Genomic DNA, 27,020 nt, shown 5'->3' with positions numbered 1-27,020 from the left:
TTTCTTTTTTTTTTACAAAGGAGTCACCACTTACCAAGGCTAAGAGGCCACTCGAGGATAAGGGTTAATAAGTGTACAGTGGTCAATGGGACAGTGACGTAGTAATTGTTAGTAGTGGAAATTTTGTAAATTTGATTACTTAAGGGGAACGGCTCATCAAGAACTTGTTTACGTTGGACTTGAAGACGACCATATTATAGTCAGCCAGAAAGCAGGCAAATGGAAGAGAGTTCCACAGGTGTGCAGTTCTAAGAAAGAAACTTTGTTCATGGAATCTACGTTTAGGTTTAGACACGGATAAAGAGTGGGGGGGGTAAATTATAGTTTTCAGCTAGACGAGTGCTTCTCGTGCAAGTTTGGTGAGGGGGGGGGGACCATAGATTGGAGCTCAAACAAGCACTTGCCATGAAAACAATGATAAAGCAGAGACAGGCTCACAACGTCTCTTCTATGAGAAAGAGGTGGCAGGGAAGAGAAAAGGGCATCCTCTACTATTTGGTTTCATTGTTTATCTGTTCAATAAATTCTTTATTTTCTCTTAAACTCCTTTTAGTTTTGTTTTTTTTCAATATATGTTGTGTCTAATCTTAGATATTATTTTGCATGCAACATACCCCCAAGTGCGTAAGTAAGAGAAAAAGAATTATGACAAAAAAACAGAGGAAATAGGTTTATCAGCAGAACAATGGAGAGGAAGTTGTTCATAAAGGAACAGAAAAGAAAGCTAAAATGGGATTGTTAATCAAGGTGTAGCAGTAACAGAATGAAGGGATTAGTCAGTATATTTTAGATTTAGTTTTTGCCGATGAATTTCGCGACAATCAAGAACGGTTTACATATGGTCTTGGGTTTGCAACGGTTCATGACAGTTAAAGAGAGTTACAAGTTGAAGACAAGTTGTGGCTCAGAGCAGATGGGGAAATTAACTGATCAACTGACTAACGAACACAGCTTCAACAGTAGATACGGAACTTAGCGTACTGTGAGGTTAATGGTGTCTCATACACACATACACCCAGAGCGTAACTTATTTGGCGGCCACCAATATGAGAGATGACGATGACACTGTTAAATGGGAAGATGAAAGAGGAAGACAATGTAGGCAGGGTTGGAGTCAGCAGTTGTCAAACTGGCAGCAGGTTTTATTATATATTAGTGTTGAGGCAATTAATCGGAATCGGTAATCGGAACTTTTTGGGGAATCGAAATCGGAAAAACATGTGCCTATTTTCCGATGACAAAAATGATTCCTTTAATTATATTTGTTTTTGAGTTTGTTTAAAAAAAAAAAAAAAATATCTTCCACTGCTGGTAATAATAAAATAAATTAAATTGATTAAAACTTTCAGTAAAACTAAAATCTATAGATCACCTCAACCTCACAAGTATGGTTTTTAAGGTTGAGAAAGTATATGCGCATTTAAGATGTTTTTACGGTTATTGGGACGAAATAACCATTTTATAGCTAGATATTTAAAGATTTATAAAAAAAAATCGGAATCATTGATTGTATGGGAATTTAGTACAAAATCGGTAATTGAATCGGAAAAAATATTGGAACCATCCTATCACTATTATATATCCATCTGACCAATTATCTCAACTGTTCTAACCCCAAAACTCTTATCCATTCTTTCAATGTGGCCACACCATCAAAGTCTCCTATTCTATACACATATCTATATTTTCAGGATATAATCTTAAGAGTTCAAATCTGAGCCTGCCTTTAAAATTCTCATTACACATCCATTGTATCAGTCCATTTCTCACCATGCAACACCGGTCCTCAACCCTCACTGGCCAGGTTTCACATCCATGCAACATCACATTGCATACATATGCCAAATATAATCTCTTGGTCAACAGTAATAATGCTCCGCTGGTTAGTAATGGCAAAAATCCCCTGAACTTTATCCATTCTTAATTCTTGCTAGATTAAGTGTAAGAAAGATAAAGGGGTACTTGTTTAGTTTAATCAAGACATCAAAATATTCAAAATATATTGTCTTATTGTAGTATTCCGAATTTTACTAGGTTTATATAATTCAATAATCGTTCATTTACCAATAAATTTTAAGCCAAAAAGAGATGACTGTAAGCTACAAAATTATCATATTTCATAATTGAGCATTAATATATTGTTTTAACAAAAACCAAGACTTCAAAGAATGGGCTGATAGCAACAAAAAGTGTATTTCATTGTTAGTTACAATTGTTTCAAGACCATTTGGACAAATTCAAACATTGTCGTTTGAAAATTTTCACAAGAACAGACTTTCTCCAGACTTCTTGAATAAAAAACTATATATATATATATATATATATATATATATATAAATAAAATGAACTCATTTTTTCCCGTCTGATTTTGACATTAATAGGATTAAAAATCAAGATATTTCATGCAAATATAATATGCACAAACGGCAGAACAATATCTGAGGTGTGTTATAGGCTTATTATTTCTCAAATTCCTCGATAATCTTAGATTTTTATACTTTTTCTGCTGAGAAGTCACGGCCAAAATCGGTTAAGATCAATGGAAGTGGTAAAATATTTTCTCTCTAATAAATTCCTCCTCCCCCTGCCACCACTTAACACCGTTTGGGGATCGTTCACAAGGAACAGTTGAGAAGAGAACACCGGTTTGGCTTCGTAGTTCTTTCATGTGAAGTTATTTAAAATCACTAAACTAAGCTGCAGTGCTCTGTGGCGTAGTGGTTAGCGTGCTGGACAATTCACATTATATTTTCACGTTCGCACCGACCTACCGTAGTCGATTTTTTTTTTTTTTTTTTTTCCTAAACAACTGGAATGGACTTTTCTTGGTGGCCGAACTGTTAACGTTGCAGATGTTTTTTTGTTTTTTTTTTCACACTTTATTTTCCTACTCTTACTCATGACTCCGGGTTTGATCCTTCCTACTTACCTACCATAACATTTTTTTAAAACTCCCCCCCCCCCGTCCCGGAAACAAACACTTGGGCAATGCCGGGTACCCCCGCTAGTATATATATATCGTACGTACTCGTTATGGAATAAAGTTTTCATAAAAAATTAAGAAAACACTTAATTTGATGGGATTTTTTTTTGTTTTTTACATGTGAAAATCAAATTTGAAAGGGATCGATCATGTTGCAGCCTATTATGTTTTTTATTTTAAGATATTTGTGAGCCACAGCACACCTTTTGGTAGCCACTAATGAAAGACGGCGACGACACTGCTAAAAGGGAAAATGAACGAGGAAGACAATGGAGGTAGGGTTGGAGTCAGCAGTTGTCAAACTGGCAGCAGGTTTTATTATATATTAGTGTTGGGGCAATTAATCGGAATCTGAGAAACATGTTACTATTTTCCGATGACAAAAATGATTCCTTTAATTATATATATATATATATATACTAGACTACCCTGACCCATTGGGTCAGTATGTTATATTAGCTATGGAATTCATGTCTGAGCGTGACACTCATGACGTAAAGAAAATAGTATTTTTTTTGACATAACAGAAACATTTCTTTGAAAGTATATTAAAATGAAAAATCACGGACGGATCACTCAAACATGAACACAAATCCTCCCTATTCGTGTAAAGTTACCTATTTTTCCGAATAATCGATCAAAAATCGAAAATTAAACATGATTTTCCTACGAATCGAATGCCGGCAAAAGTCATTTAGCAGCAAAAATGCACATTAACCTACCGACGAGAAATATAAGAATGAAAAAGCCATATTGGAATTCTTCAACCAAGTTATAGAAACTTTAAAAAAAAAAAAAAAAAAATTTAAACCTTAAGCAAAAAAATAAAACCTAAATAAATAAAATAAAACTAATATAGGTTAGTAAATGTGTCAACAAATTCGCCGTTCTCACAACTATTTTGTATCTAAAAATGTAAACAAAAAATAAAGGAAGGAAGGAAGGAAAAGAGGCGGATAGAGATTAGTAATAGTAGTCTTGGCTTTACTACAATTGTTCTCATGCTTGTCAGCGGGTTAAAGTTGTTTAGTTGTAAGAAAATAGCGACAGTATAGTTGTAATAAAGAATAGTTGCAAAACACCCCCACTCTTCCCATGTTAAATAATAATTTCGAAATAATAACATTAATATTTCAGTGCGCAGGTCAAAATCTGCAAAAGAAGCGATTTGTGTTTATTTGTTTACATTGTTATGGGTTAATGTTTATGCGCACATGCGCAACCGGATGTCGTAAACCGGAAAGTGGGTTACATCACTTGTTACAAGGTCATTTGAGTTTTATAATTATATATATTTTTTTTTATTCTGTTTAAAAAAGAAAGAGGTAATACCTGGGAGGATTGCTCTCTGTGACTTACCATTTTCAAGCCTAAACATCATCAACCAATATAAATACAGGTTTTGGATTCTTCAGACCACTTGTCATCTTGAGTGTTATTTTCACAAAGTTTTGGTCGATGTAACCTCCAACCTTTTGAAGGAATATCTTGTTGAACTCAGAGAATCTTTCTGTCAAACTAAAATTTGATTATTTATGGAGACGGCTCAACAAGAACTTGTTTACATTGGATTTGAAGGCTACTATGTTGTATTCAACCGAGAAGCACAACAGCAGAACAGTCTTCTACAGGCGCACAGTTCATGGAATCTGCATTATGATTTAGGCACAGATAAAAAGTAGAGGGGAGGGGGTTGTTTATAGTGGTTGTAGCTAGTGGAGTGTTTTTGTGAAAGTTTGGCAGGGAGGGACCATAAACTGGAGTTCAATCGAGCACTTGCCATGACAACTAACGATAGAGCAGGGGCAGGATCACAACATCTCTTCTGTGGGAAAGAAGTTGCAGGAAAGAGAAAAGGGCATCACCTACTCAGTTTCAAATGAGTAACTTTACAGCTGAATTTTACTAAGTACAACCCGCAAGAACCCATGGTGTAGTGGATAAAGTACTTGGTAAAATTTAGTTGCAAATTAGAATCTGTAAGATAGAAAGATTCTCAGAGCTCGACAAGATACATCCGAGAAAGGTTAGATGTTACATCGACCAAAACGTTATGAAAAGAAAAAAAAAAAAAAAAAAATCACACTTAAGATGAGAACAGTAATCCAAAAAAATCCAAATAATAAGCCTCGTTTGAAAAATTCAGAAACATAATGGTTTGCGATGAAATGTTATTTTAAACATAATCGATATCAACCCATGGAAAGAGTCTCAGAGATATGCGGACATATCTATATTGTCGAAAGATGGAACTTACCAATATCAACAGCTTTGAAAGGATCGGCTTGAAGAGTTTTCCAAAGTTCCCCTAATGAACTGCTAGATATTAAGTCCTGGTTTAAAAAAAAAGAACATTTTTTAGAACGATTATAATTAAGCAAAAAGATGCAGACTTTAATTTACTAAGTTGTCAACACTTAATGAGACGAATTGATTTAAAGTTGAATAAATAATATTCATCATTCATTTTCAAAACATTGGTTTTGCATCTATATATATAAAAGCGAAAATGTATGTATGTATGTATGTTTGTGTGTATGTTTGGATGTCTGCTAAAAACTTTTGACAGACGTGACGAAAATTCACAAACTCGGTATCACATCGAAGCTCCATCCTTTGCTTGAAAAATATCGAAAAATTGGCCAAAAACGTTAACTTTTTCACCCCGAAATCGACAATTTTCGACAGGGGGGTGGGGGGGTCAACAAAAACAGTCCTCTCGTGACAATGACCGATTCTACGCATGCGTCAGATGACGTTGTGACCTGATTTACTTTAAATAGTTGAAAAACCTAACAAATTTCATGTACGTCGCCTTAGCTCTGTGTGTTAAGGCCTTGGTTCATTATCTAAACGTTTTGGGTTCGAATCGTGGTGTGAGATGGTTTGGGGTTTTTTTTCGATTTTTTAAATTTTAATATCGAAACAGGCTTATTTAAACCATTTTTCACGTGTTCGTTTTTCTGTTTTCATCGTTCGTTTGCCTTACGTTAGTTTTTTTTGTGTTTTTTCCCGCTTAGTGTTAACGTTGTTTTCTTTTTTTACTTCGCTTATAACAAACAAACCTACGTCGTCGTCATAACACTCGACAACTTCCAGCTGCGCACCTGTCAATTTGGTTCTTAAATGAATTCAAGCATCTTTCACTAACTCATTCTGGCTGGCTGATTTTATTTTCAAACTTCGCCTCAGGGCTTCAGGTTCGTTCCCCCTTCCCACCCCCTCGGTTCTTTTTTATTTAACACTACACACACCTCCAAACACCCGGGCATCGCCGGATACCCCACCCCCCTAGTTTAAAGAAAAAAGACATAACTGTTAAGGCGAGTGGAGTTATTGCCCTTGAATTAAAGTGAAAAGTCAAATTTGTCTACTTATGACTTCTCCGCTTAAGAGATTAGTTCAATGCTAATTTACTAAGCAATCAATACTTAATGAGATGGACTGATTTAAATTTGAATAAGGATGAATACTATTTATTTATTAATTTTCAAAACATTTTGTCTTTCTGATTTAATCGTTTTTTTTTGTTTGTTTTTTTTTACTGGCACCAGAAAACGTTGATCGTTTTTCAGTGGAGTTACTGCCCTTGAATTAAAGTGAAAATCTGAGTAAAGTTGTCTAGATCACGAGAGATTTTGACTTCTCCCCTTGAAAAGGGATTAGTTCATTGTTAATCTAATTTATTAAGCAGTCAACACTTATTAAAGCTAAAAAAAGACAATGAGATGGATTGATTTTAAGTTGAATGATAATATTATGAGAGGGTTGAAAGTCCAGATCATCCCCTTTTGTGAGAAACACCATCCATGGATTATGAGGATTAAAAGAAGTTCGATTTTGTTTTAAGGCATATCAACCCTTTTCAGATTATTTAATGCCAAATCCAATAATTTTTTATTCTTCAACTTCATATCTTCAAATAACAGGTTGACAAGAAAATTTTTTGTAGATTTTAACTTAAATTCAGATGAACATTTCTCGGCTCAAACAAAAAATTTGACTGAAATAGGAGCCGAGCACCTGCCAAATTTCTAAATATAAGGTAGAGCGCAAACTCCCCAGCAGAAAGTTTCAGAGGGGCAGCAACTTTGCATAACGAACCATTCAAAACCACAATGCCGTTGCAGTCTTGCTCCAAATATTATCACAATGATATGACTTTACGCAGTCAACACCACTGATATTGTCTCGCAATAAATTCTCCACGGACAGTCTTGCTCCAACTATTATCACAATGCCTTCACAGGGTCAACTCCTCCCTAATATCGTTTCCCGCGATAATGTCTACGTGGACACTTCACTCCAATTATCTTCTTTCTCACCGCTTTACTCATTCAACAGCTTTGAAATGCCATGGCCTAAAGCGGTTTGTTCTCCTGTAACCCTTACTGACTTGATAATGTAATAAAGTAACTTTACTCTTTGAACTTATTCAAAATTTCTGCTCCTCTTAATCGGGTAGAGCTTTCTTTTTATCCTTTTATCCTGATAGGTTTGACTTGACATTGAAAATTTATTTTTCAACTTAATTTTACTACTATATCTCTAGATCTATAAAAGTGAGAATGTGTGTGCAAGGACAACTCAACCAATATACTCGACGATTTTTTTAAAATTTTTTATCTAGACTTGAAATTTGGTATATAGGGTATTCGGATACGTGAAATATTTTTTTTTTTCTTTTTAATTGGTTTTCATCCAGAAAAAAGGGCTTAGGGATCAAAATTGAAAAATTTATGGGGGATGGGGGGGGGTCATCAATTTTTATTGGTTTTTGTCAACTGTTTCACGAGTGCGTGCACAAATTGTTCACATGACAGCTTCCTTATGTTAAGAATAAGTAGGTTTGAAAGCACTTTCTAAAGATTGTAGCAAGTTGGCCTAATGGTTATTGTACTTGACCTTAGGTTTTAGTTTTGATCTCAGCACAACGAGTATTTTTTTTTTTTTTTTACTTACAAGAAAAAACAATACTCGCATGTACGTTTCAGTTTTTCTTTTTTTTTTTTTTTTTTTTTTTTATACTTAACTTTTTATTTTAAAAGGAATTTAATGTTATATATAATACCGGTTAATGCCAGGTACGTCTGCAAGTATATATACATATATATCAAACTAAATAAAAACTTACCCTGAATGGATTTATATTTGCCATGAGTTTTGTATCTATCAAACTGAAAAAAGAAAAAAAAAATTTATGTAAATATAATTTTGCAATAATTTTATTATATTGATACTAAAAATATTGGAAAAATAAAATTACAATCTGTATAATCATGCTATTCAGTTTAATGTCCATATTTATTTCCTGGTATGTAATGAATATATTTATTTCTCATCCATAGGGAGAAATATGACACAATGGACGTAAAGTGGGATTGAAAAGTCAGCACCCTACAAGAGGAGCACTGATCGTTTAAAAGATGCCTGAGCAGTTCAGTCTGCATTCCCCAATAGAGCCGCCTCAGGCGATTCACAATAAACTAATACATTCTCCAAGAGAGAAGGCAAAGCTTGGGAGGGTAGACCTAAAATGGCGCAGAACCAGCAACAGGGAAAATTTCATTACAAGAATCGTCTTGACTCTTGATTTTGGGGGTCAAGATAGAAAAATGGACTGGATAACTTTTAGAAATTGATTTTCAAACTAATCTATCTCTGGCTAGGTCTTTTTCACTAAAATTGCAGGTAACTACAGCATCAAGAACTGCGGGATCTGAACTGATCAGCTCGACCATCTCCCTGCTCTCAAAACATAACATTACTTCAACAAAGACTAGAATTACATGCATGTACTATTAATACAAGTGCTCATACGAAAAAAAAGTCTAGAAACTCATTAAAGGCACTTTATATTTACAAAAAAAAAAAAAAAAATCAGTGGTAATGCTTTGCTATTTAGTGTTTACATGAACTATAAAAAAAAAAAATTATGTTGTTCTCTACTTCCTTTTTTCCTTTCCAATATTACAACCACTGATCATCTCTTTGGTTGGTTGGTTGGTTGGTTGTTTTACGGCATATCAACCCTTTTTAGGTTATTTAATGCCCAATTCAGTGATTTTGAAGAAAAATTTTTTAATAGAATATATTTGTTTTTTTTCCAAGTTGGTTTCTATTTAACCCATAGTTGGAACCCTAACAGGTACTACCACTCCAGGTCAGAGTGAACCTGGGAGCAATGGCAATTAAAGGGTGGCTCCACGCTCCCCAAAGCCCACAAGCTGGGGCCTCACCATCGGATATAGTTTAAGGTCATATCCAGGACCCATCTCTTTAGTAATTAAAGTAAATAACATTCACTTTCCATAGTATTAAATACAAGCAAAGAACTACCTGGCAGCTATTAACCTTTAGAAATAATTATGCAAATTAAGCATACAAATAGCTGCGTTTAGATCTTTACTCTCACATAACGTGTGTGTGTAATGATTGTAGACTTGATTTTTTTGGTTATTGGAATAAAAAACAGTCTCAAATTTAAGAGGTTCACACTATCAACCAAGCTCCAACTTCTGTCCCATCACCACGATATTGGTTCCCTCTGTCTGTTTTGCAAGTACTTTAATGAATTGTGCTCTGATGAACTCTTAGCACTTGTTGCTTCCTCAATCTAAATACCCTAAACTAACTTTTACTGTTCAGGTGTTCAAGGCGGAAAGCCTTCTTTTATAATCTCTCCCATTAGACTCCCAGACTTTGAAATTCCCTCTGATTCCCACTTCCCTGACTGTACTACACTGCAGAAGTTTAAGTGTAATGTTAATAGACATCTTGCTGTTGAACTCCTCACCGTGCCCTGTTAGACACGATTCCAAATAGTAGACCTGCCTTTTTGCTGGATTGAGGGGGGGGGGGGGTCAAAAAAAAAAAATTACCTACTAAAAACACTCGAATGGTCATAGAATAAAAAATAACTTGTTTTCAACTATAGTTGCTATTTTGTTTGAATGGCAAATCTTTTTCTTTTGTTACTGAAGTGACCATGATCACAGGATTGAGACAATGACTGGTTTCAAAATAAAACGCCAAACTCATGTGATACTAGAGTTGATCTTGCCACATTTAAGTGCTAGGAAGCAAGAAAGAAAAGAAAAATAGGTTAAAAAAAAAAAAAAAAGAAAATGAATTTGTTCACAAACGAAGGCCAAAGTCGTATTGTTGAACAGGGTGCAGCAGTTTCTTTTAGAACAAAAGAATGAACAGGGGATCAGTCAATATATTTTGGAGTTTGTAGGCATTTCTTTTAAAGTGTGGCTGCAATTAAGACATTAACAAAAGGGATTGAACAATAGATCCGAGATATATTTAGATTTGGTTTAGAACATCATTAAATGCGACCAGACGTTTGATTCAGACAACACAACCAGACAACATGGGGTTCCTATTTTTACGTTACACAACAGTATCACACACACACACACACACACACACACAGCTTAACTGATTTATGCTTTGTGTTGTTTTATCATGGCATGATCACTAAGGCGATCGGACAACATTCGGACAAAGACAAAAAGTGGACAATCATGTCCTGGGAAGTGAGCATACACAAATGCAAATTCGCAATTTGACTTGAAAAATCAAATGTCATAATTCTTTAATTCAAAAATTAAAATATTGGTCAAATCTTACATTTTAGAACAATTTAAAAATAAATAAATTAACCGTATGTATCGCTTGAAAAAAAAATAACAAGAACAAAAATCTAAATTTATAAGCGATAAAAATAAACAGTATAATTAATCTAGGGATTATGGCCTAATGGTCAAGGCACCGGACTGTGGTAAACATGGTCTGAGGTTCGATCCCTAGAAACAGTTGAACTACGCTGATGAGAGGTAATGACCTCAAAACACGCGTGTACGTAGATTACGGTTTTAAAAATAATAAATATATATATATATTTATATATATACACAGGGTGACCCAAAAAAACAAAAGCTAAATGGAGGTCATCTAAAACATATGCTGTAGAACAGAGAAAAAAAAGGCCAAAGACCCTAGTGTTTTGATGTGATGTTTTTTTGAATATAATAAACTAGTTATGACCAAAGTTTCATTCCATTCAGACAAAACACTAAGAAACGGTGCCTAATTAGAGTTGGGGCCCGTTTTTTTATTTTTTTTGGGGGGGGGGGGTCACCCTATATATATATATATATATATATATATATGTATGAGAGAGAGAGAAATAAAATAACTTACTTGGGAAAAAAAGCATGGAGATAACATTTAAAATCTTCGTATTCCTGAGAAAAAAAAAAAACATAAAAATCAGAATCCATCTCTATAATATGTTCAAGCATTTCAGAGTAGTACATTATTACCTTTCACACATTTTTATTAAAAAAAAAAAATCATCCAATCAGCATAGATGGTGATTAATCTGGTGTCACCAAGCTAAACAATGCAAAAAAAAATCTAAATATAAATTTTTTAAAATTACATTTGTTTTATTGATTTGAAGAATATATAACTGACAACTATTTTTAATCAAATAACAGAATATTTAACGTTTCAAAGAGTTAAATTACTACAATTTTAAATAAACTTATTATACTAGCTGACTGCCCAGCGTTGCCCGGTCATGCAATACATTAAAAATAATATTTTAATTTATGCAGACTGTGTGTGTATTATTATAGAATCAATATAATATTATATATTACAAAGAAACAATTTGCACGGTGGACTACTTCGCAAAAATTTTTTTTTTTTTAATTTAAAAAATAATAATGATGTCGTTTATCAAATTCCGTCTGTGTTTGTTTACAATAGCATGTCAGCTGATATTTGTTAAGGGGTCAAAGTTAAAAGATTTTTACCTCTGCAGTCTCTACCAAATTACTCATCCAATTTTGGGTCTAAATATTTGAAATTTTACATAAAGGGTATTCAGACATAGGGCAAGCTTTTTAATCGGTTTTTGGCTGAAAATTTGGCTGCCAAGGGGTTATAGTTCAAAAGATTTTACCTTTGCGGTCTCTAGCAAACTATTCAGACAATTTTGGGTCTAAACATTTGAAATTTTACATAAAGGGTATATAGACATGCATATGAAGAAGTAATTCACACACACAAGTGAATTTTATATAAAAGCATAGATATAGATTATTTGGATTCTTCAAACTAATCTCATCCTGAGTGCTATTTTCACAAAGTTTCCGTTGATGCAACCTTTGACCTTCTTCAGGTGTATCTTGTTGAACTCAGGAAAGTAAAATTTGCAGAGAATGCTCCGTTTACGGTTGTTTTAAAAAATGGAACGGAAATTAAAATTTTGTTGTTTTAATCTTTTTTTTATTCCACATGCGCCCAAAAAATAAAAATTGATAAAAAAATAAAAATTGATAAAAAAATAAAAATTGATAAAAAAATAAAAATTGATAAAAAAATAAAAATTGATAAAAAAATAAAAATTGATAAAAAAATAAAAATTGATAAAAAAATAAAAATTGATAAAAAAATAATTGATAAAAAAATAAAAATTGATAAAAAAATAAATAAAAATTAAGTTAAACAACATGGATAGCACGACCATCGATATGTGCACAAGTTGCAAACATAATTTTTATGCAATAGCAAAATTTTGGGAACAAGATTTAAGTAGGAGGTTTCTATGAAGCATTGCCTAAAAACAGTCATATGTCAGAGTGTCAAATTCTGAAAGCCATTCTTAACATGGGGAAGGTGGGGGTGTCTATTCATTGTAAGCAAAAGTACCCAAAAGCCTATAAAAGTCGACATTTCCAATGTGAACGGTCCGTTGGACTTATATAAAAAAAAAAATACCAAAAAGGGTATACCAAATTGACTTTTTACATCAAAATATTAAATTATTTTGTTTGTGTTAATTTCATTTTATAAAAATAAAAAGTCTTTTATATAAAAAAAAAAAAAAAAAGCACAATTCATACTGCTGCCACATCTGGGCAGGAGCTGCTAAAAACAGCCTATCCTGCCTTGACATAGTACAAAATAGACTTTGTGGTTTAGTAGGGGATGCCAGTTTCTCTTCCCTGCAACCTCTCTCCCACAGAAGAGACGTTGCGAGCCTATCTTTGTTTTATCGTTATTTCCATGGCAGGTGTTCGTCTGAGCTCCAATCTCTGGTCCCCCCCCCCTCGCCAATCTTTCACAATAAACACCCATCTAGCTGAAACCACTGTCAATAATTTTCCCCACTCTTTATCTGTGCCTAAACCAAAACATAGATTCCATAAACAAAGCTTCTTTCTTAGAACTGCACACCTGTGGAACTCTACCGCTTGCCTGTTTCCCTCCTGACTTCAACATGGATGTCTTCAAGTCCAACGTAAACAAATTCCTGATGAACCGCTCTCCCCCCCCCTTAAGTAATGACACTTTATCAAATCTCTAATACTAACGAATACTGCAACACTATCTCATTGATTACTGTACACGCAATAACCCTTATCCCCGAGTGGCTTCTGGGCCTTAAAAAAAAAAAAAAAAAATGTTAATCTTTCAATTTCTTTGGATGCATGCGCAATTTAAAAAAAAAAAAAAAAAATTAAAACAGAACAAAATTAAATTTCCGTTTCATTTTTAAAACAATCGTAAAACAAGTTTTACCTTCAGAAATATGAACAAAATCCTTTATTTAATCCATGGGAATAGCATGCACACGTTTCGTTAACCGTACCTGGATAAAAGTCCTCAGTAATTTCTCAATTGTATTTGTAGTGTCACCCACACTGAGGACTGAACCTTGAACATCCAGCACTGTAATCTACAACTGAATGTTATCAAGTAATTTATCCACTACGTCATGGGTCCTTGATAGAACAAGAGCATGCTACCCCCATGAATTGAATAAAGGGGGTATTTAGTTCTCTCACTGTAAGAACTATGACACCAGGGTTGGAAAGTAGGATTAACAAGTAAGCATCCCTGAGGAGGGGTACTCTAATCTGCAAAAAGTGCCTGGTAAGGATGCCTCAGACAACTAGCAATAAACTAACCCCTTCTTAAGAGAAAAGATAAAGCATGGGAAGGTGGACCTCCTAGAATTGCACAAAACCAGCATTATACTAGCAGTCAACAGGGACCCTAACCCAGATCATTAGAGAAATGGTCTCAAAAAAAAAAAAAAAAAAAAAAAAAAAAAAGATTATATATACCCATGAAGGGGTACCTGCGCTGGAAATTTTTGTGGCAGGAGGTGTGAAATCTCCAATCACACCTCTCCTGAGTTGACATTGTTAAATACCAGTAGCAAGTGAAGTGTATGTACAGGATGACGGGAAACAAATGCCGAGATAAAGGGAGAGCACATTCAGCACCTAAAAGTCCCAAATGGTCACCCATCTGGTACTAACCAGGCTCAACGTTGATTAACTTTGGTGATCTGACGAGAACCGATGTGTCAATGCGATTATGCCATATATAGATCTAATTTCTGTTGATTTTGGATGCCCAAGGATAAATATGCCTAAAGGATTCTGTTTGGACTTCTGTGCAGATACCCAAGTTCGACAGGATAGACCCGAACGTCAGAGGTTACATTGACCACGATGTTGCGAAAATAGCACACAAGATGAGAACAGTGGTCAAAAAAAAAAAAAAAAAAAAACAGTGGTCCAAAGAATCCAAGTAATGTGAACGATCCTCGTTTCATAGTTTTTATTTCAATTTTATTTTTAACATTTCAACACGAATACATCTTGGTAAACTTTGCTTTAGGCTAATTACTCCCCTTACGAGTCGAGAAGAAAGGAAACTCACGGGAGGCAACGGCGCATGGAACTGGTGTAAAATGTGAATTAAATCCAAGAGCATATTGTGACCAATCAGCAACTTTCCCTGGAAATACAAAAAAGGTGAAAATGAATGAAAATAATAGATAAGATGTCAGAAACCAAAAGTCAGGATGCAGCCCACACAGTGCCAAGCATAGATAAATAAGCGATGTACTACATAAAGAATTACGAGGAGCCTACAATAAGTTTACAAACTTTTTTTTGTATAGGCACTTTTATTGATACACATGAAACTATAGTCACCTTCAAAGTAATCTCCGCCGTGACAAGGATGAAGTTGTGGACTGGTGCATTCGTGCAAATCTTTCACATCTTCGGTTCCGCACGAATACTTGTGTGTACAGTTCCCACACTGACATCAAACTGTGCACTTATTGTCTCTATAAACACACGACAGTCCTTATCCATGAAATTCTTTATTTGGCCAATCAACTCTGGTATTCTGATGTCCTTACTCTTCCCACACCTCTCATCACCCCTCACAGACTCACTGCCTTCCTTGAATCTCTTATGCTACTAAAAAACTAATGCTTGATTCATGCAAAATGGTTCCAAAGTAGTCCATACGTTTCTGTGGCATCTTTTCAAGTTTAAAACAAAATTTTATTTCATATTGTTCTTCTAAAGGGTCCTCATGTCCAGATTGTATTTTTGAAATTCACCAGCTGTGACAATCAGACTTTGAAGTTCAAATCATAAAAATTGGTCATCTCATAAGCTGTATAGCAATGGCATTGAATCTTTAAGAGTCAACGACAATTTTAAATGCCTCTACAAAAAAGTCTGGAAGTTATTGAAGGCATCTTAGACAGAAATATGATCAACGTTGATCCCATGCATTGCTTTTTCATCTTCTCTTCTGGCCGTGGTATCGTCGTGTGATGCAGGCGAGGGGTGGGCAGTGGTTCACAAGTAGATAAATAAAACAACTTGAAAGAAAACACAACCCCCGAAAACATGTTCCGTAAACATCAGTTGTGTGCATGTGTGACACCATCGTGGAAAGCAACTCTATAAGAGCTAATGGTCCACATCTACGTCTATCGTGGATGGGTTCATCATCTAATTTCGATCTGCTCCTAGCCATAACCTGCATTCTGTCTCAAACTGGAAAACTGTCCTCAACTGTCACAGATCAAAGATTCTTCATAAACTGTTCCTAACTGCTGTGAACTGTTGAAAAACTCACTGACACCCCTAAAACTGTCCATAAACTAACTCTAAACAGACTTCCATTGTCTGGTCCTTTTGTCTCCGGTCACTTCCACACCTTGACTAACAATCCTATTTTAGTTCTCTTTGTGTTCGTTTGTGAACAACTTCCTTTATTTTTGTTCTGCTGATAAACTTATTTCCTTTTTTTTTTGGTATATTTTTCCTTGTGATTAACAATCCTATTTTAGCTTTCTTTTGTGTTCCTTTATTAACTTCCTATACCTTTGTTCTGCTGATAAACTTATTTCCGTTTTTTTGTTTTTTTAAAATTCCTAATACTTTTTTTTGAAGGGGGGAGGATATTGATAGTTTCACAGTGCAGCCTGTCCACAAGAAAGAGAAAAAAAGAGAGAGAGAGAGACTAGTAGTTTGTACACCAGCCCAGATGTAGCAACAATACTCTATATGCATGGGTGGATAGTGGATTTACAGAGATATAGGATACTGGCAGGCGTTAGAAGTTTTCTAGCTCAGTAGCGGGAGCCCACTTTCCTTGCAACAGTCTTTCTACTATCTTTTGATTGAACCCTGACTGACCATCATGTCAAATGGACCAGTCCACTCAATAATAAAGATCAATGTGTATTTACTTGTAAATTTATGGATAGAAATATACATAATTCAATCCCGTCACGAAAAGGTTAAACAGTAAAAAACATGCCAGACGATATCGTTTCAAGTACTCCACAATTTCCCTTATTGTAACGTTATCAAAGAACCAACATGGTGGATATTCCGTCGCAAGGGAGACTAAGAATAGGAAAAAACTTTAACTCGCTTTTTGTTTTGTACGACATTTATTTCCTCATTCTCTAGATACCACTGTGACATCCCTCATGTGATGGTCTTCTCAAGCGTCATTCATGTCTCGCACGTGATCTTGAACATTATCCACATCTCTCATGTGATCGTTATCTTTTTTAGTTTTTTTTTTTTTTTCTTTACCGGTGACGTCAATTTACGTACATTTGCATACGTGCATCCAGGCTATGTTAGATTATTCTTTAACTGTGTCTAAAACTAAGCAAAAATTCCATGAGCAAAGTTTTTCCCTAGAACTGTATCTCTCTAGAACAATACCATGGAACTGCTTCCCAACTGACTAAACATGGTTTTTTTTAAGTCTAATGTGGACAGGTTCCTGATGAGCGGTCCTCTAAAGATACAAATTAATCCTTATCCTTGAACAGCCTTCGGGCCTTGATAAGGAGTGACTAGATGGTAATCTATATATCTATAAAATTGACCGTGTCTGTGTACATTTCCTTACACAATAAGTCTGTCAATTTTAAGCGTACAGACTCGAAATTTGATATACAGGGTACTGAGATTTGGGAAAATCTTTGTGATCGGTTTTCGGCCAGAAATTTAGCTGTTAAGGGGTCAAAGTTCAACGATTTGACCTTTGAGAACTCTACCAAACTCCTGCGACAATTCTGGGTATAAACAATTCAAATTTTAGATATAGGTTCCTTGGACATGGATCTAACTTAATAACTTGATTTGAGCCCAAAACAATAAGTGTTAAGGGGTCATAATAGGGGTCAAAGTTAAATTGACCACTTTTTTTTTTTTTTTTTGCTCAACATACACCTCCAACACCCGGGCAAAACTGGGCTGAAATGCTAGTAAAACATAATTAAAAATCATGTGAACTTACTGAATCTGACAGCAACCTGATAATACGAGAGAAACCCACAGCGTTATTCAGATCTGCCTGTTAAATAGAAAACAAACATTAATAAACAATAACAAAGAAACAAGAAAAAGTCTATTAGTTTAAATAAGCTCACCCTGTACACTTAATAAAATTTAAAAAAAAAAAAAAAAAAAAAGAAAAAGAAAAAAAAAAGAGGGATGGGTTGTTTTACAATCCACAAAGGTACAATAAAGTGGTAAAAAAATTCAAATATTGTTAGGGACGCACCTCTATTACTGAGAATAATGAACTATTCCATCACGTCACTTCCGGGTACGAGAAGCGGTTTACCAGAGAGTCGGACACAGACACGCAAAGTAGTCCTGCCAAATATTGTTCAATTGCGTCTTTTATGTATTTTTGTTAATACCTCTTTATTCGATTGTTACTGTGTCTTTATCATCAACCACTAACATCAGAACAAATATATAAAATCTAAGTGTTAGCACAGGCAAGATAAGTTACTCTTCTACCTATCTGGAAAAGGTTTTACTCACTTTAAAATGTGTGATCGCGTTGAAAAACATATACAATAGAACCCCAGGTTACGGTGGCCCTAGGATACATTTTTTTCAGGTTATAATGTGGAATACAATGTTTTTCTAGTCCCTGGTTATGTTATTCGCCCCGCCTTAAGGTGTTATTTATAATGTTATTTGATTATATACGTGTATTATATACTGTATTTTGATACTAATTTTTAATGCCGTATCCTGGAGTTCTACTGAACTGTTGAGCGATCAGTACAAATAAGAAAAATGGCATCGAAAACCGACACTTAAATATTTAAAGTTCTGAAAACGCCTTAAACATAAAAGTAAACAAAATTCTGTCAGAAAATCGCCCAATAAATTTCACGGTAACAAATTCTTTGTTTGCAAGTTAGAGTTAATTTTTCCTTTCTGGATGGTTTTCTTCTTTATGTACCATTCAAATATTTTTATGTTGTACCCCATATGGCATAATCACGTTTGAAACACCGGTTCCCATCAGATCACCGAAGTTAAGCAACAATAAGCCTGGCCAGTACCAGATGGGTGACGATTTGGGATTCTAAGTGCTGTATATGTTCTCCGTTCACCTTGGCATCATTTCCAGTCGTTCAGGACTTCTACTTTGCCACTGGACTCAAGCAGTGCCAATTAAGGAGGGATGTGGTTAAAGATTGCAACCCTTGCCACATAATTACACGCGCAGCTGCCCCTGCAGGGGGTATCCTTTGTCTTTTGAGACTGAACAGAGGCACCGAATATGTTGCACCCCATACAATAAAAGATTAAAAACACTTTATTACACTGTAATTGTCAAATCAAACAACGCTTCTAAAAATAACAAAATCTTCATTATTGTGTTGACATTCTGTTCACAAATCAGTACCATCAAAGACCAAAACAAGTATATCGTATACCACAGGGAGAGGAAAATTAATGTTATTTCTTTGCTAACTCAAGGTTTCAAAGATAAAGGAACACTTAAATAGAATATTCGAATATCTGTACTTCATGTAGAGATCAAGGGCCCCTTGATTTATAAGAACTTACACTAAACTAAAATACCATATTCCAAAAATCATATACACTGATCAAGTAGTTTTATTTTTCTCAAAAAAAAAAAAAAAAAAAAAAAAAAAAAAAAAAAAATCAAATTTTATAAATAACCTATGAGTGGCCATCTTATTAAGTCCACTTTTATTTATATTTTATATAATTCTGAACCTTCATTTCTGATGAGAAGAATTTAGCTTCGAAATACCATGGCCTAAAGAGATTTTCTCTCATTGATCTGATAATCTGATAATATAATAAAGTTATATGTAACTTTTGTTCCTCATCTCTTAATTTATTATTAGCAAATTTGGGCAACATTTTTTCTCTAATTGAAGAATGGGGATAATTCCTGTTTGTTTTTTTTGCAATCCATTTTCTCTTCGAACGTTCTGTTTGAATGTAAAAAGAAATTTGCCTTGTCGCAAACGTTTTCTACTTCTATGAATCGTCTTCAGGTGAGTAATGAATTAAAAAAAATTTGCGTTTAGTGAATTTATTGAAAAATCCATTGAAATACCCCCAATACTAATGATTACTACAATACTATCTCATTGATTACTGTGCACGCAATAACCCTTATCCCTGAATGGCCTTTGGGCCTTGATAAGTGGTGACCCCCATGTAAAAAAAAAAAAAAAAAAAAAATCTTAAAATCATTAATAGCACTTGCGCATACCTTCCCCTTTATATCCGTATGAAAAAAAAAAAAGAAGATATTAATCAGGCTCATATGAAGGGGAAGGCACGCTTAAGTGATTTTAATGTTTTTAAAAGATTTTAATCGACTTTTCAATAAATTCACCAATGCAAGGTTTTTAATTCATCACACGCCTGAAGACGATCCATGGAAATCAAAAACGTTCGTGACTACGGCAAAGTTCTTTTTACACTTATACAGAATGTTCAAAATTAATGTTCAAGGCAAAAAAAAAATGGATTGCAAGAAAAACAAACAGGAATGATCCCTGCTCTTCAATGAACATGCATTAGTTTTTATATATATATATATACTAGCAAAGATACCCGTGCTTCGCACGGAGCTTTGTTGCGCACTCGGGTACCAAAATCTGTGGGCACCTTTCCAGTAAGTTGATGTTGTAAGAGCAACGATTGCATAAGGTGATTAACATTTTAACTACCTCTTGTAGTGACTGAAATTCAATCAGGAACTTCACAAAACATTTTCATCAAAAAGGAAGGTTACTTGATGTTACATAGTAAATTTTTCATTGAAGTCATTTTCAACTCTTGCTTAAATTTTATCTTGCACATTCAATACTAAAAACTTACCACAATCAGATCATGTCAGTTTTTCCTCATATCCATTTCTCGAACTTTTCACTGAAGAGCCTCAGGGTAAACTACATTTCTGCTGCTTTGATTTGGAGCCAGAATGTAGAGTTTTTCTGAACTTCCTGTCCAGCTGATGGAGACGTAGAACATACCGTGACTGAAGCAGTCTGATGTCAAGTCTACGCCAATGGTGTTAAATGTCTGACCTTGACTTTTGTTTATGCTCATTGCAAAACACACCTTCACAGGAAATTGGAGTCTCCGGAATTTAAATGGAAGTTCTGAGTCCGATGGAACTAAGGGGATCCTTGGCAGTAGAACGGTTTCACCTTTGTAGGGACCACAGGAAATGGTGGCCTCAAGTACATTGGTGTGCAATCTGGTGATAACACATCTGGTTCCGTTTGTTGTTTTTGGCGGTTCCAAGGATCGAAGAATCATGATTGGCGATCCAATTTTGAGATTTAAAATGTGTGGAGGCATTCCAGATATCTCCAAAGAGTTTAAAAACTCCACAGGGTAGTGAACAGCTTCATATTCATTAGTAGCCGAATCAACTGACTTGTATTGCTTTGTGTCTCCTGGAAATTCATCCATTATTGAATTGTTCAAATGATTCACATTGCTGTTTAATGGCGAAATAATAGCCCTCTCAGCAAGCCAATCCGGTGATTTTCCATTGTTTTGCAGGTCTGGGTACACTTTGTCTTTCAGTTGCTTCTGATTACCGACACATTTACCAAGCGCAGTTGGAATCTTAATTGTGTCAGGTGAAGAAGTGATAGGAAACTGACCATTACCGATTTGGAGAAGCAATTTTGAGAAGTCTGCTGCAGCTGTGTTATCAGAGATATAGGCTCTCATATTAGTAGTCAGTCTCTTTACTATAACGTGCCTCCAGAGATAGGATTGTTTCAAACTTGCATTGACAATGTTAGCCCTTGTGCCATTTTTAACCACTGGGAGGATTTGACGGAAATCACCGCAAAATAAGGTTGGAATGCCACCCATGGGATTCTTGTTTCCTGTGATGTCTTGCAGTGTTCGGTCAATTGCTTCATAAGCACTCTTGTGCGTCATTGGGGCTTCGTCTACAATGATTGCAGAGGTGTGTCTAATTACATTTGCCAAGGCTGAGTTACCAGTAATTTTGCAAACTGGCTGATCCATTCGATGAGTATCCAAGGGTACTTTAAAAGTGCTGTGAAGAGTGCGGCCACCTTGTAGTAGAGTAGCAGCAATGCCACTGAATGCTGTTGCAAGCACAATCTTTCTCATGGATCTAATCTTTGCAAGGATCAAATTGATTACAAAAGTCTTGCCCGTACCACCTGGAGCATCAAGAAACATCATGTTTTTGTTCATTTCACCTTGTGCTTCCAACATTGCCATGAATGAATTGTAAACTTCTCTTTGAGAATCGGTCAGTTTTTCTTGCATATTTTCTGCTTGTAGGGAAAGTTCTTCAAGATTATAAGTAACTTCACGTTGATACTCTCTCGCGAGTCTTTCATCTCTCCCTTGCGTTGGTGCAGGTAATCCATAGCTTGCCAATGGTTGACCGCACATAAGGAGAACTTTTTCTTCAATTAGACAAAGAGTTTTATTGTAGATGTCCTCATTAAAATCTGCTTCTGGATTGTTAACTTCTTGCCTGTATCTGTGAAGAATGTCTTCAGATATTACATCACGAAAAGCCATCCAGATCTCAAGAGGATTTCTTGGCTCACAGGCTGTTAAAATTATCACAAATAGGCTTCGCAAATTTGAAGGTGATTGAGTGGCACTTGCCTCTCCTACTGCTTGATGCAAGTGATGGTCATTTTCTAGAAGGCCTCGAGCAAGGCACGCTGCTCTGTATGTTTCAAACACCTGACCATTGTATGCTCGCAAATTTTGAAATGAAGTTGGACCAGCAACCTCATTGAGCAACAGGCGTAAGAAATAACACTCCCCTGCTTTTGGACTAATCGTGTAGATTCTCCCAATGCATGGTGCCTTCCATACATCATCATTTTCAGTACCTTCAACTTGTACCCCACGCATTCTTCTCATCCATTTCTTTGTCGATTTGTTCCAAGTGTAAAACTCAGGGACTTCTACGTATTTGAGACCCCTTGCAAAGTCATCTTCATGGCAGAGTTGAAAAAATGCTGTCAAAGTTGTGGCAGGCGGTGGACCTTGGGCTCGTTCCAGAGCAGTATCAGCTGAGAACATGACACGCTGCCCATTTTCAAGATGAACAGAAAGTTGTACAATTGGGGGGAAATGTTCATGGATGGGATGTTCCAATATCCTCCAGGCCGCTTCTGAATTGCCGACATACCTTGCATTCTGGAACTGCTGGATCTCATCCACAATGTGACTTTGTACTTGGCCTTGTTGGTTAGCTGCTCCATCAGTTCTTTGTAGTTCAAACACTGCTTGATCACATCCTTTATTCACGTATTTGAGGACATATTTGATGCTTTGGATCGAGCTGCAAATTTCTACGTTAATGTGAGCGTTGAACTGCTGAAGGAGGACCTTGTTGTACGGAACAATCCACTGGTTTGTTATTTCTTGATTAACATACCGACCATTTCTCTTCATCCTTATTGTACCAGTCTGGCCTCCATCTTCTGGTTTTCTTTGCCTGTACTTGGGGTAAGAGTCTTGGCCTTGCTCGGTACACTGAAGAAATTCTTTTGGGTATTTTTTGGAACATTTGTTGTCAATCATACATGGACAATTTGGATTAAATGGTCCACAAGGTCCATGCACCATATGTGCCATCACTTTAGCATGAAGATCAGGATCTTCCTCTTTGTCAGGGATCTCTGCAGTTATGCAGAGATCCATTTTTTCTGGTAGAAGTTTGTCCTCTGGGGCCTGCCAGGTGAGGATGTGTGCATGCGACAGTCCTCTTTTTTGATATTCAATACTGTACAGGAAAGCCCTCAACCTGCCAAATCCTCCCTTTTTAATAAATTCAAGTAACTTTTTTAGCTTCTGCCTGAAAATCCTGGCAACAATATCTGGACGATCCTGAGGGTCTTGCCCTTGAAGACAATTTTCTGTAATTTCTGTCCACTTTGGATTTGTTGTGAACGTGATGAAGAGGTCGGCTCGGCCCATTCGCCGAACATATGCCATGGCATCACTTTGACGCTCAAACATGTATCGAGGGCCTCCTGTATAAGTTGCCGGAAGTACAACTCGTTGACCAAACTGTTCTGGATTCCCATCCTCCCTAAGAATTGAATCTCTCAAGTTGCTATAATTGTCAGCTCTCAGGGTCTGTTGCTCACGCCTCAGGAACTGTAAACGTTCTGTTTCAATCTTGCAGTACACATCCACCAGCCATTGTTGAAATAGCCTTCGGTACCAGAGAAAATAGTTTCCAGGCCGAGTCATTAAATGGTACAAATAAAATTGCTGTTGGGTAACTTTTCGCCCATTGGATGCCTTCATGTAGATGTTGTAAGATGGAGAACCATAGGGGTACATTAACGGGTACATTAAAGTATCGTAGAGGGGATGTAGTTCGGAGATCCATTTTAATGTATCATTTCTAAAACGCAAGACAATATCCCGGTTAGCTGTTGGTTCATTCTCCATTAATATTCCAATCTCATACGTTGTTGTTGGAGCATTGAATCGCCGTGGATGCTCTTCTTGCGGCCTTCGGTCTTCCCTTATGACAACTTTATGTTCTACCAAGTGTTCTTCTTCAATCCTCTCCTTTGTTGTTTTCAGCTGACAAATAAAGCTGTTGTTCTCATGTAAAAATTCAGTCAGACTTTGGAGAATGTCTCTATTGAGTCTACTGTCACGTCCCCGATTATGTAGTTCCTCTTCCAGACTATCCAAGAAGTAGACTTGAATAAACTTTGCTGTTTCATCTTCAGGTGGTAAAAGACTCCCAATCTGGTGGTAAACCTGGCCTCGAATTCTAAAAGAAGGATTCCACCCATGTACTGACGCAATTTTGTGACCAAATGATGTCATTGCAAAACAATTGTTATAACTGCGTAGATTTTGCAGAAAATCTTTAGAGATGGGACCATTGCCGGAGAGCAAATCTTGAAGCAACTGAGGCAGTGGTGGAAAGCTATCAAGCACAACTTTGCCAGAAGAACAACAACAACCAGGGGTTTCTCCTTTAAATTTTACAGCTGAGCAATGTTGACATACTTTGTCCATTTTTCCTATATCAGCTGTAGTGAGAGAGTCATTTTTGTTGTAGAGCAATCCTTTTCTATTGCAGTGTTCTATTTCATGGTGTCTCAAAGCAGTCATTCGTTGTCTAGCTGCCTCGTTTTCTGTCAATTGCTGGGGCAAAGTCATACTCTCTCTCCATGCAGCCTCTCGTTGTTGCCCTTGGTATAGGCGAAAGCTTCGTTGGGTTTCCGATTCATTCTGATGTCGTTGAGCCACTCTCAACTGACCTTGTGTACGTCTACTTACCTCATATAATTCATTCGATCGTAATATTGCTTCTCTTTCCAGTGCATATCTTTGCCTTTCTTGAATTTCATCTTGTGATGAATTTAACGGCCTTACAGCATGTCTAGTTCTGTCAGCTTCACGTTGGGTTTCTCTTTCCAAATCTGACAGTCTTGCTCTCCTTTCTCTTTGACGTATCCTGTTAAGTTCTAGACGTCTTTCTCTATCTGAATTGTTTTCATTGGAGCGAATTGCAGCAACTCTTAGTCTATTAGCTTCCAATCTTTTCATTCTTTCTTCCTCACTTTCGTTTCTACTTCGTTTGGGTGGCATAATTTCGGTTTTAAACGGAATTGTTTAACGATATTAATGATTGTAAATTAATTAAGCGTAAAGGAAATGTATACTAACTGAAATGGACGAACTATAAATAATATTTCTGAATAGTACAATTATAAACAATTATATTGTACCTATTTACTATGCCTCCCCACGGGACAGAGTTAGACACCAGGGTCGTTTTTTAACGTGGAGAAAAGGTACAAAAATAAAAATTGTCTCGGTCGTGAAGGATTTCTCCTCCACCGAAAGAGAACAAGAAAATGAAGTGCAGCATCTGAAGAACAGATACTACACTTTGATCTTGACCAAAAGGAATGAATAAAAGCGACCTACGTGTGACTCATTACTTCCGGGTGTAAACGTCACAGTCTAAAAGTAATAATTAAAAAAAAAAGTAAATGTAAAATAAATGTAATACCAACTTAGGTTAACTAAGTAAACAGTACAATTAAAACAGTTCTATTAAAACAAATAATTACTAAGATCTAAGTAATTGTTAGTCTCATTGTTATGGTTTTAAAGAAAAAAATGTGTAAAAAAAGTTCTGCTTTTGTGAGTACGTGTATTTCTTTTAAATTACATAACCTTTTTATTTTATTATTTATATCTCTTTTAAATTTATATATTTTGTTAGTAAACTGGAAGAAATTCAGTTGAATAAAACCTTGTTCGTGTTCTTTACGTTAAACTCATATTTTTATAAAAGGTTCATCCGGTTTAAAGAAAGCACTAAGTTTAAATAAGACTGGAAATAACTAATTCAATATATAAATAGAAAAATGAAATAAATATAAGCTTTAAGTCTTAAGATAGTAATAATCAAAATGTAATAAATTATTTGTAGTTCAAATCTATGATAAGACAGGCTTTCGAAATAGGCTCGACCAGAAAGATTAAATTGGAACGAAATTATAATCTCCGTGCCATTTTCAAAACAACCCCACAATGGTTGTAAGAAAAATGTAAAAGAAAATGCGCTTATCTGTTTATTTTGACCTGTTTTATTTAATTAAAAAAAAATTGGCTATAACTGGAAGAGAGCGTTATGTTTTGGGGGTTGTTTAAAAATAGAATGGAAATAAAGTTAGTTCCGTTTTAATTGTCTTTAATTGCGGCAAGCGCTAACAAAATCGAAAAATCACTGTTTACATTCGAAATGTTAACTTTTATAGGTTTACAGGTTTGCTGACAAGGCTGGGGGTGTTTAATACAATTATTTTACTAAATTGATTTTTTTTCATTTAAAAATAAAATTATTTCTTTTTTAATAAAGTTTTATTTTAAAATATTTGTTTTTGTTTATTTATATAAAATTACGATAGTTGAATTGTATTCTTTCAATTATATTGGCAAGTAAAATATAAAAGATTAAAACGGAACGAAATTGAAATTTCCATTACATTTTCAATACAATCCCAAAACATAAAGCTTTGCTCGCCAATGAATTGTTTTGATAATATACGTAAAGTGAAATAAATCGAATATAAAATTAAATGAAAATATATTAAATAATTAAATGTTAAATAGATTTTGTAAATAGTACAGTTGAAATGATTAAAATATTTCCAATATGTAATAAGGTCGAGGTAATTAGTTAAAGAGATTTAATATAATGTGATATGCAAATGAGCATAAGTCATTCGATATGGGGGTGGTTTGTAGACTAGTATATAAAGAAATTAGGCATAGATTCTTATGTCTCCTATAACAGAAACATCCTAAAA

General features: G+C 35.3%; 1 protein-coding gene across 3 annotated transcripts in view; it reads right to left on the bottom strand.

The window, feature by feature from the left end:
• LOC145265570 (poly(A)-specific ribonuclease PARN-like) overlaps positions 1-27,020 on the bottom strand; it is a 160,256-nt gene that overhangs the window by 83,038 nt on the left and 50,198 nt on the right. For all 3 annotated transcript variants that reach the window (XM_080121542.1, XM_080121543.1, XM_080121544.1), the window contains exons 10-14: positions 17,648-17,704; positions 14,738-14,815; positions 11,195-11,238; positions 8,118-8,160; positions 5,241-5,316 (exon numbers count right to left, since the gene is read on the bottom strand). In XM_080121542.1, coding sequence (XP_079977668.1) covers positions 5,241-5,316; positions 8,118-8,160; positions 11,195-11,238; positions 14,738-14,815; positions 17,648-17,704 — 298 coding nt within the window. The remainder of the gene's footprint in view (positions 1-5,240; positions 5,317-8,117; positions 8,161-11,194; positions 11,239-14,737; positions 14,816-17,647; positions 17,705-27,020) is intronic.

This window comes from Euprymna scolopes, chromosome 40, assembly GCF_053919585.1.
Source record: "Euprymna scolopes isolate OS-2025 chromosome 40, ASM5391958v1, whole genome shotgun sequence".
NCBI classification, from domain to species: domain Eukaryota; kingdom Metazoa; phylum Mollusca; class Cephalopoda; order Sepiida; family Sepiolidae; genus Euprymna; species Euprymna scolopes.
The sequence above is the reverse complement of the archived record's forward strand: the minus strand, read 5'-3'. Positions and strand labels throughout refer to the sequence as shown.